Here is a 12,278-nt window from a genome sequence, read left to right on the forward strand (position 1 = left end):
GATTATCAATTCGTCCCCACTGGAATCCACCATCTCAGCTCCCTGTGTACTTTGTGGAGGCAATTGCTGCTGGTCAATGTCTCCGCGGAGGAATTGATTATAATTCATTTTAATGAACATCATCTTCTCCACATTTTCTGGATGTAACCTCGTACGCCGATTGCTGACAAGGTGAGCGGCGGCACTAAACACTCTTTCGGAGTACACACTTGTGGGAGGGCAACTTAGGTAGAATAAAGCCAGTTTGTGCAAGGGCCTCCAAATTGCCTCTTTTTCCTGCCAGTATAAGTACGGACTGTGTGACGTGCCTACTTGGATGCGGTCACTCATATAATCCTCCACCATTCTTTCAATGTTGAGAGAATCATATGCAGTGACAGTAGACGACATGTCCGTAATCGTTGTCAGGTCCTTCAGTCCGGACCAGATGTCAGCATCAGCAGTCGCTCCAGACTGCCCTGCATCACCGCCAGCGGGTGGGCTCGGAATTCTGAGCCTTTTCCTCGCACCCCCAGTTGCGGGAGAATGTGAAGGAGGAGATGTTGACAGGTCGCGTTCCGCTTGACTTGACAATTTTCTCACCAGCAGGTCTTTCAACCCCAGCAGACTTGTGTCTGCCGGAAAGAGAGATCCAAGGTAGGCTTTAAATCTAGGATCGAGCATGGTGGCCAAAATGTAGTGCTCTGATTTCAACAGATTGACCACCCATGAATCCTTGTTAAGCGAATTAAGGGCTCCATCCACAAGTCCCACATGCCTAGCGGAATCGCTCCGTGTTAGCTCCTCCTTCAATGTCTCCAGCTTCTTCTGCAAAAGCCTGATGAGGGGAATGACCTGACTCAGGCTGGCAGTGTCTGAACTGACTTCACGTGTGGCAAGTTCAAAGGGCATCAGAACCTTGCACAACGTTGAAATCATTCTCCACTGCGCTTGAGACAGGTGCATTCCACCTCCTATATCGTGCTCAATTGTATAGGCTTGAATGGCCTTTTGCTGCTCCTCCAACCTCTGAAGCATATAGAGGGTTGAATTCCACCTCGTTACCACTTCTTGCTTCAGATGATGGCAGGGCAGGTTCAGTAGTTTTTGGTGGTGCTCCAGTCTTCTGTACGTGGTGCCTGTACGCCGAAAGTGTCCCGCAATTCTTCTGGCCACCGACAGCATCTCTTGCACGCCCCTGTCGTTTTTTTAAAAATTCTGCACCACCAAATTCAAGGTATGTGCAAAACATGGGACGTGCTGGAATTTGCCCATATTTAATGCACACACAATATTGCTGGCGTTGTCCGATGCCACAAATCCACAGGAGAGTCCAATTGGGGTAAGCCATTCCGCGATGATCTTCCTCAGTTGCCGTAAGAGGTTTTCAGCTGTGTGCGTATTCTGGAAACCGGTGATACAAAGCGTAGCCTGCCTAGGAAAGAGTTGGCGTTTGCGAGATGCTGCTACTGGTGCCGCCGCTGCTGTTCTTGCGGCGGGAGTCCATACATCTACCCAGTGGGCTGTCACAGTCATATAGTCCTGACCCTGCCCTGCTCCACTTGTCCACATGTCCGTGGTTAAGTGGACATTGGGTACAACTGCATTTTTTAGGACACTGGTGAGTCTTTTTCTGACGTCCGTGTACATTCTCGGTATCGCCTGCCTAGAGAAGTGGAACCTAGATGGTATTTGGTAACGGGGGCACACTGCCTCAATAAATTGTCTAGTTCCCTGTGAACTAACGGCGGATACCGGACGCACGTCTAACACCAACATAGTTGTCAAGGCCTCAGTTATCCGCTTTGCAGCAGGATGACTGCTGTGATATTTCATCTTCCTCGCAAAGGAATGTTGAACAGTCAATTGCTTACTGGAAGTAGTACAAGTGGGCTTACGACTTCCCCTCTGGGATGACCATCGACTCCCAGCAGCAACAACAGCAGCGCCAGCAGCAGTAGGCGTTACACGCAAGGATGCATCGGAGGAATCCCAGGCAGGAGAGGAATCGTCAGAATTGCCAGTGACATGGCCTGCAGGACTATTGGCATTCCTGGGGAAGGAGGAAATTGACACTGAGGGAGTTGGTGGGGTGGTTTGCGTGAGCTTGGTTACAAGAGGAAGGGATTTACTGGTCAGTGGACTGCTTCCGCTGTCGCCCAAAGTTTTTGAACTTGTCACTGACTTATTATGAATGCGCTGCAGGTGACGTATAAGGGAGGATGTTCCGAGGTGGTTAACGTCCTTACCCCTACTTATTACAGCTTGACAAAGGGAACACACGGCTTGACAAATGTTGTCCGCATTTCTGGTGAAATACTTCCACACCGAAGAGCTGATTTTTTTGGTATTTTTACCAGGCATGTCAACGGCCATATTCCTCCCACGGACAACAGGTGTCTCCCCGGGTGCCTGACTTAAACAAACCACCTCACCATCAGAATCCTCCTGGTCAATTTCCTCCCCAGCGCCAGCAACACCCATATCCTCCTCATCCTGGTGTACTTCAACACTGACATCTTCAATCTGACTATCAGGAACTGGACTGCGGGTGCTCCTTCTAGCACTTGCAGGGGGCGTGCAAATGGTGGAAGGCGCATGCTCTTCACGTCCAGTGTTGGGAAGGTCAGGCATCGCAACCGACACAATTGGACTCTCCTTGTGGATTTGGGATTTCGAAGAACGCACAGTTCTTTGCTGTGCTTTTTCCAGCTTGAGTCTTTTCATTTTTCTAGCGAGAGGCTGAGTGCTTCCATCCTCATGTGAAGCTGAACCACTAGCCATGAACATAGGCCATGGCCTCAGCCGTTCCTTGCCACTCCGTGTGGTAAATGGCATATTGGCAAGTTTACGCTTCTCCTCCGACAATTTTATTTTAGGTTTTGGAGTCCTTTTTTTACTGATATTTGGTGTTTTGGATTTGACATGCTCTGTACTATGACATTGGGCATCGGCCTTGGCAGACGACGTTGCTGGCATTTCATCGTCTCGGCCATGACTAGTGGCAGCAGCTTCAGCACGAGGTGGAAGTGGATCTTGATCTTTCCCTAATTTTGGAACCTCAACATTTTTGTTCTCCATATTTTAATAGGCACAACTAAAAGGCACCTCAGGTAAACAATGGAGATGGATGGATACTAGTATACAATTATGGATGGACTGCCGAGTGCCGACACAGAGGTAGCTACAGCCGTGGACTACCGTACTGTACTGTGTCTGCTGCTAATATAGACTGGTTGATAAAGAGATGTAGTATGTATGTATAAAGAAGAAAGAAAAAAAAACCACGGGTAGGTGGTATACAATTATGGACGGACTGCCGAGTGCCGACACAGAGGTAGCTACAGCTGTGGACTACCGTACTGTACTGTGTCTGCTGCTAATATAGACTGGATGATAATGAGATGTAGTATGTATAAAGAAGAAAGAAAAAAAAACCACGGGTAGGTGGTATACAATTATGGATGGACTGCCGAGTGCCGACACAGAGGTAGCTACAGCCGTGGACTACCGTACTGTACTGTGTCTGCTGCTAATATAGACTGGATGATAATGAGATGTAGTATGTATAAAGAAGAAAAAAAAAAAACACGGGTAGGTGGTATACAATTATGGACGGACTGCCGAGTGCCGACACAGAGGTAGCTACAGCCGTGGACTACCGTACTGTACTGTGTCTGCTGCTAATATAGACTGGATGATAATGAGATGTAGTATGTATAAAGAAGAAAGAAAAAAAAAAAAACACGGGTAGGTGGTATACAATTATGGATGGACTGCCGAGTGCCGACACAGAGGTAGCTACAGCCGTGGACTACCGTACTGTACTGTGTCTGCTGCTAATATAGACTGGATGATAATGAGATGTAGTATGTATAAAGAAGAAAAAAAAGCCACGGGTAGGTGGTATACAATTATGGATGGACTGCCGAGTGCCGACACAGAGGTAGCTACAGCCGTGGACTACCGTACTGTACTGTGTCTGCTGCTAATATAGACTGGATGATAATGAGATGTAGTATGTATAAAGAAGAAAGAAAAAAAAACCACGGGTAGGTGGTATACAATTATGGACGGACTGCCGAGTGCCGACACAGAGGTAGCTACAGCCGTGGACTACCGTACTGTACTGTGTCTGCTGCTAATATAGACTGGATGATAATGAGATATAGTATGTATAAAGAAGAAAGAAAAAAAAACCACGAGTAGGTGGTATACAATTATGGATGGACTGCCGAGTGCCGACACAGAGGTAGCTACAGCCGTGGACTACCGTACTGTACTGTGTCTGCTGCTAACATAGACTGGATGATAATGAGATGTAGTATGTATAAAGAAGAAAAAAAAAACCACGGGTAGGTGGTATACAATTATGGATGGACTGCCGAGTGCCGACACAGAGGTAGCTACAGCCGTGGACTACCGTACTGTACTGTGTCTGCTGCTAATATAGACTGGATGATAATGAGATGTAGTATGTATAAAGAAGAAAGAAAAAAAAAACCACGGGTAGGTGGTATACAATTATGGATGGACTGCCGAGTGCCGACACAGAGGTAGCTACAGCCGTGAACTACCGTACTGTGTCTGCTGCGACTGGATGATAAATAATGATATAAAAAATATATATATATCACTACTGCAGCCGGACAGGTATATATTATATAATGACGGACCTGCTGGACACTGTCTGTCAGCAGAATGAGTTTTTTATAGAATAAAAAAACACCACACAAGTCACACGACGAGTGTTTAACTTTTTCAGGCAATCACAATATAGTATACTATACTGGAGGTCAGTGTGGTCAGGTCACTGGTCAGTCACACTGGCAGTGGCACTCCTGCAGCAAAAGTGTGCACTGTTTAATTTTAATAATATGTACTCCTGGCTCCTGCTATAACCTATAACTGCTCCCCAGTCTCCCCCACAATTAAGCTGTGTGAGCACAGTCAGATATTATACATAGATGATGCAGCACACTGGGCTGAGCACAGATATGGTATGTGACTGAGTCACTGTGTATCGTTTTTTTCAGGCAGAGAACGGATTATATTAAATAAAACTGCACTGGTGGTCACTGGTCAGTGGTCAGTCACTAGTAAACTCTGCACTCTCTAGTACTCCTAAGCTCCAGTAAATCAAGTGTCTCTGTCTCAATCTCACTCTCTCTCTTCTAATCTAAATGGAGAGGACGCCAGCCACGTCCTCTCCCTATCAATCTCAATGCACGTGTGAAAATGGCGGCGACGCGCGGCTCCTTATATAGAATCCGAGTCTCGCGATAGAATCCGAGCCTCGCGAGAATCCGACAGCGTCATGATGACGTTCGGGCGCGCTCGGGTTAACCGAGCAAGGCGGGAAGATCCGAGTCGCTCGGATCCGTGTAAAAAAAGCTGAAGTTCGGGCGGGTTCGGATTCCGAGGAACCGAACCCGCTCATCTCTAGTGTTACTGCTTGTGAATGTTCACAGCTTCCCACATAATATGCAAATGTTATTCCCTTATTAATTCCTCGATTTAGAAATAAAAGTATCACAACAGGCAAACAAATAGGGACAGACCATTAGTGCTTTACTTGAGACTAGTGGACGGTGTTCAGTTTGTTTTGTCAACATTCATCATATCGACACTGATAAAATGTAAATTTTATTAGAATGTCAACAAAATAGTTCTAGAGGTGCAGCGGCTTTGCTTACCTACTCCAGCGGTGTCTTGTGGTCTGGCAGCCAGTTCTGGTGGAGAGGGGGTGTCATGTGATTCGCAGCTACCCCTACCCCTCCTCTTCGAACCTAACCTGACCCCTCCACTCCACCTGCCTCAACCACAATGCCGGCATTGTGCAGAATGTTGCCGTTATAAATGTTGACATATCCATATAGTCATACAAAGTCGACATCATGGTGTTGACATGGTGACTGCATCCCAGAGGATGTACGTGTTTTAATTAGAGATGTGCACTTGAAATTTTTCGGGTTTTGTGTTTTGGTTTTGGGTTCGGTTCCGCGGCCGTGTTTTGGGTTCGACCGCGTTTTGGCAAAACCTCACCGAATTTTTTTTGTCGGATTCGGGTGTGTTTTGGATTCGGGTGTTTTTTTTCAAAAAACACTAAAAAACAGCTTAAATCATAGAATTTGGGGGTCATTTTGATCCCAAAGAATTATTAACCTCAAAAACCATAATTTCCACTCATTTTCAGTCTATTCTGAATACCTCACACCTCACAATATTATTTTTAGTCCTAAAATTTGCACCGAGGTCGCTGGATGACTAAGCTAAGCGACCCTAGTGGCCGACACAAACACCTGGCCCATCTAGGAGTGGCACTGCAGTGTCACGCAGGATGGCCCTTCCAAAAAACACTCCCCAAACAGCACATGACGCAAAGAAAAAAAGAGGCGCAATGAGGTAGCTGTGTGAGTAAGATAAGCGACCCTAGTGGCCGACACAAACACCTGGCCCATCTAGGAGTGGCACTGCAGTGTCACGCAGGATGGCCCTTCCAAAAAACACTCCCCAAACAGCACATGACGCAAAGAAAAAAAGAGGCGCAATGAGGTAGCTGTGTGAGTAAGATAAGCGACCCTAGTGGCCGACACAAACACCTGGCCCATCTAGGAGTGGCACTGCAGTGTCACGCAGGATGGCCCTTCCAAAAAACACTCCCCAAACAGCACATGACGCAAAGAAGAAAAAAAGAAAAAAGAGGTGCAAGATGGAATTGTCCTTGGGCCCTCCCACCCACCCTTATGTTGTATAAACAGGACATGCACACTTTAACCAACCCATCATTTCAGTGACAGGGTCTGCCACACGACTGTGACTGAAATGACGGGTTGGTTTGGACCCCCACCAAAAAAGAAGCAATTAATCTCTCCTTGCACAAACTGGCTCTACAGAGGCAAGATGTCCACCTCATCATCATCCTCCGATATATCACCGTGTACATCCCCCTCCTCACAGATTATCAATTCGTCCCCACTGGAATCCACCATCTCAGCTCCCTGTGTACTTTGTGGAGGCAATTGCTGCTGGTCAATGTCTCCACGGAGGAATTGATTATAATTCATTTTAATGAACATCATCTTCTCCACATTTTCTGGAAGTAACCTCGTACGCTGATTGCTGACAAGGTGAGCGGCGGCACTAAACACTCTTTCGGAGTACACACTTGTGGGAGGGCAACTTAGGTAGAATAAAGCCAGTTTGTGCAAGGGCCTCCAAATTGCCTCTTTTTCCTGCCAGTATAAGTACGGACTGTGTGACGTGCCTACTTGGATGCGGTCACTCATATAATCCTCCACCATTCTTTCAATGGGGAGAAAATCATATGCAGTGACAGTAGACGACATGTCCGTAATCGTTGTCAGGTCCTTCAGTCCGGACCAGATGTCAGCATCAGCAGTCGCTCCAGACTGCCCTGCATCACCGCCAGCGGGTGGGCTCGGAATTCTGAGCCTTTTCCTCGCACCCCCAGTTGCGGGAGAATGTGAAGGAGGAGATGTTGACAGGTCGCGTTCCGCTTGACTTGACAATTTTCTCACCAGCAGGTCTTTGAACCCCAGCAGACTTGTGTCTGCCGGAAAGAGAGATCCAAGGTAGGTTTTAAATCTAGGATCGAGCACGGTGGCCAAAATGTAGTGCTCTGATTTCAACAGATTGACCACCCTTGAATCCTTGTTAAGCGAATTAAGGGCTCCATCCACAAGTCCCACATGCCTAGCGGAATCGCTCCGTGTTAGCTCCTCCTTCAATGTCTCCAGCTTCTTCTGCAAAAGCCTGATGAGGGGAATGACCTGACTCAGGCTGGCAGTGTCTGAACTGACTTCACGTGTGGCAAGTTCAAAGGGCAGCAGAACCTTGCACAACGTTGAAATCATTCTCCACTGCGCTTGAGACAGGTGCATTCCACCTCCTATATCGTGCTGAATTGTATAGGCTTGAATGGCCTTTTGCTGCTCCTCCAACCTCTGAAGCATATATAGGGTTGAATTCCACCTCGTTACCACTTCTTGCTTCAGATGATGGCAGGGCAGGTTCAGGCGTTTTTGGTGTTGCTCCAGTCTTCTGTACGTGGTGCCTGTACGCCGAAAGTGTCCCGCAATTCTTCTGGCCACCGACAGCATCTCTTGCACGCCCCTGTCATTTTTTAAAAAATTCTGCACCACCAAATTCAAGGTATGTGCAAAACATGGGACGTGCTGGAATTTGCCCATATTTAATGCACACGCACTATTGCTGGCGTTGTCCGATGCCACAAATCCACAGGAGAGTCCAATTGGGGTAAGCCATTCCGCGATGATCTTCCTCAGTTGCCGTAAGAGGTTTTCAGCTGTGTGCGTATTCTGGAAACCGGTGATACAAAGCGTAGCCTGCCTAGGAAAGAGTTGGCGTTTGCGAGATGCTGCTACTGGTGCCGCCGCTGCTGTTCTTGCGGCGGGAGTCCATACATCTACCCAGTGGGCTATCACAGTCATATAGTCCTGACCCTGCCCTGCTCCACTTGTCCACATGTCCGTGGTTAAGTGGACATTGGGTACAACTGCATTTTTTAGGACACTGGTGAGTCTTTTTCTGACGTCCGTGTACATTCTCGGTATCGCCTGCCTAGAGAAGTGGAACCTAGATGGTATTTGGTAACGGGGGCACACTACCTCAAGAAATTGTCTAGTTCCCTGTGAACTAACGGCGGATACCGGACGCACGTCTAACACCAACATAGTTGTCAAGGCCTCAGTTATCCGCTTTGCAACAGGATGACTGCTGTGATATTTCATCTTCCTCGCAAAGGACTGTTGGACAGTCAATTGCTTACTGGAAGTAGTACAAGTGGGCTTACGACTTCCCCTCTGGGATGACCATCGACTCCCAGCAGCAACAACAGCAGCGCCAGCAGCAGTAGGCGTTACACGCAAGGATGCATCGGAGGAATCCCAGGCAGGAGAGGAATCGTCAGAATTGCCAGTGACATGGCCTGCAGGACTATTGGCATTCCTGGGGAAGGAGGAAATTGACACTGAGGGAGTTGGTGGGGTGGTTTGCGTGAGCTTGGTTACAAGAGGAAGGGATTTACTGGTCAGTGGACTGCTTCCGCTGTCGCCCAAAGTTTTTGAACTTGTCACTGACTTATTATGAATGCGCTGCAGGTGACGTATAAGGGAGGATGTTCCGAGGTGGTTAACGTCCTTACCCCTACTTATTACAGCTTGACAAAGGCAACACACGGCTTGACAAATGTTGTCCGCATTTGTGTTGAAATACTTCCACACCGAAGAGCTGATTTTTTTGGTATTTTCACCAGGCATGTCAACGGCCATATTCCTCCCACGGACAACAGGTGTCTCCCCGGGTGCCTGACTTAAACAAACCACCTCACCATCAGAATTCTCCTTGTCAATTTCCTCCCCAGCGCCAGCAACACCCATATCCTCCTCATCCTGGTGTACTTCAACACTGACATCTTCAATCTGACTATCAGGAACTGGACTGCGGGTGCTCCTTCCAGCACTTGCAGGGGGCGTGCAAATGGTGGAAGGCGCATGCTCTTCACGTCCAGTGTTGGGAAGGTCAGGCATCGCAACCGACACAATTGGACTCTCCTTGTGGATTTGGGATTTCGAAGAACGCACAGTTCTTTGCGGTGCTTTTGCCAGCTTGAGTCTTTTCATTTTTCTAGCGAGAGGCTGAGTGCTTCCATCCTCATGTGAAGCTGAACCACTAGCCATGAACATAGGCCAGGGCCTCAGCCGTTCCTTGCCACTCCGTGTGGTAAATGGCATATTGGCAAGTTTACGCTTCTCCTCCGACAATTTTATTTTAGGTTTTGGAGTCCTTTTTTTACTGATATTTGGTGTTTTGGATTTTACATGCTCTGTACTATGACATTGGGCATCGGCCTTGGCAGACGACGTTGCTGGCATTTCATCGTCTCGGCCATGACTAGTGGCAGCAGCTTCAGCACGAGGTGGAAGTGGATCTTGATCTTTCCCTAATTTTGGAACCTCAACATTTTTGTTCTCCATATGTTAATAGGCACAACTAAAAGGCACCTCAGGTAAACAATGGAGATGGATGGATACTAGTATACTTATGGATGGACGAGCGACTGCCGACACAGAGGTAGCTACAGCCGTGGACTACCGTACTGTGTCTGCTGCTAATATAGACTGGATGATAATGAGATGAAATTAATATATATATATATAATATCACTAGTACTGCAGCCGGACAGGTATATATATTTATTATGTAATGACTGATGACGGACCTGCTGGACACTGTCAGCTCAGCAGCACCGCAGACTGCTACAGTAAGCTACTATAGTAGTATGTATCAAGAAGAAAGAAAGAGAAAAAAAAACCACGGGTAGGTGGTATACAATTATGGATGGACGAGCGACTGCCGACACAGAGGTAGCTACAGCCGTGGACTACCGTACTGTGTCTGCTGCTAATATAGACTGGATGATAATGAGATGAAATTAATATATATATATATATATATATATATATATATATATAATATCACTAGTACTGCAGCCGGACAGGTATATATATTTATTATGTAATGACTGATGACGGACCTGCTGGACACTGTCAGCTCAGCAGCACCGCAGACTGCTACAGTAAGCTACTATAGTAGTATGTATCAAGAAGAAAGAAAGAAAAAAAAACCACGGGTAGGTGGTATACAATTATATATATATTATATACAATTATATATATATATATATATATATATATATATATTAAACTGGTAGTGATTAATTAAACTGGTGGTCAGGTCACTGGTCACACTATCAGCAACTTGCAAGTAGTACTCCTAAGCAGACAATCACAATATATACTGGTGGCCAGTGTGGTCACAATGGCAGTGTGGCACTCTGGCAGCAAAAGTGTGCACTGTACGTTAAAATATGTACTCCTGCTCTCAGACTCTAACTGCTCCCCACTGTCTCCCCCACAAGTCAGATATACAGTCACACTATCACTTCAGCAAGTAGTAGTACTCCTCCTAATGCTCCCCAAAATTACTAAAGTAAATACTGTGTCTCTCTCTACTCTAGTCTCACTCTCTTCTCTATAAACGGAGAGGACGCCAGCCACGTCCTCTCCCTATGAATCTCAATGCACGTGTGAAAATGGCGGCGACGCGCGGCTCCTTATATAGAATCCGAGTCTCGCGATAGAATCCGAGCCTCGCGAGAATCCGACAGCGGGATGATGACGTTCGGGCGCGCTCGGGTTAACCGAGCAAGGCGGGAAGATCCGAGTCGCTCGGCCCCGTGTAAAAAAAACTGAAGTTCGGGCGGGTTCGGATTCCGAGGAACCGAACCCGCTCATCTCTAGTTTTAATATCAAGTATCACAGATCTCCAGCATACTGTAGGTCATGTTTACCAGCCTTATGAATGAACCTAATGCCCATGGTAAATAAAATATTTTTACCCTGCTATACCATGGGTTTAACAAATCTCTTAATCCCTGGCATGTGCAATGTTATGTGGAAATTCCAGAACAATGGTAAAGACAAACTACCTGGGTAGCCCTCTTTTATACCTATGTGCAATTCCATAACGTAAGAAATATTAAAGAAATAAACAGATAAGCGACATCACAATCTTATCTGCTTGAGCAATAATAGAATACTGCATAGATAAAGAGAGCATACAATATTCCCTAACATAAAGGGTAGGTCTGCATACAACATACAATAAGCAGCACATTCTGAGACATAAAGAAAAGAGGTACAGATGTAGCCACGCTCATCCATCGGATGACACAACTAGTGTGTCTGTCAAAGTACTGTGACATCACTGCACTGAACTGTAATGAGTTATAGGATGCTACTTACTCTTTAGGTGGGTTATAGTCTTCCAACCTGGCCTCAAAAAAATTCAGGACTTCATCGCACTGGGAGATATAAGGAGGCAGACTGATGAGAGCCTGGAGACAAGAGAAAATAGTGTTCATTTTCCAACAGACAATTATTGTTATTTTTTAGACATTTCAGAGACCAAAGGTAGATTTGCTAAATGTGTATCATTTTCTAGGACGTAAGAGAGAAATCCTAGCTAGAACCTAGCTGCTATGGGTAACACCAACACTTTTCTTTTTTACAAGGCTCATTCACGAAAATGTGGTTTCTCATTGCTTAAATGCCCCAAATTGTATTACAAGATGCACACCCACTATCCAGACCTTGAAAACGACCTTGTAAAAAGGACAATGTACAAAATGTATCTCAATAAGTTCATGATGGAAACTGCATAACCCCCCCCCCCCCCCCCCCCCCAAGAAAAAA

At 46.4% G+C, this 12,278-nt stretch overlaps 1 protein-coding gene across 4 annotated transcripts in view; it reads right to left on the bottom strand.

The window, feature by feature from the left end:
* SH3PXD2B (SH3 and PX domains 2B) overlaps positions 1 to 12,278 on the bottom strand; it is a 339,742-nt gene that overhangs the window by 110,195 nt on the left and 217,269 nt on the right. For all 4 annotated transcript variants that reach the window (XM_063928075.1, XM_063928076.1, XM_063928078.1 and 1 more), the window contains one exon: positions 11,829 to 11,920. In XM_063928075.1, the coding sequence (XP_063784145.1) occupies positions 11,829 to 11,920 (92 nt within the window). The remainder of the gene's footprint in view (positions 1 to 11,828; positions 11,921 to 12,278) is intronic.

This window comes from Pseudophryne corroboree, chromosome 6 (genome assembly GCF_028390025.1).
Source record: "Pseudophryne corroboree isolate aPseCor3 chromosome 6, aPseCor3.hap2, whole genome shotgun sequence".
Classification (NCBI taxonomy): Eukaryota; Metazoa; Chordata; class Amphibia; order Anura; family Myobatrachidae; genus Pseudophryne; species Pseudophryne corroboree.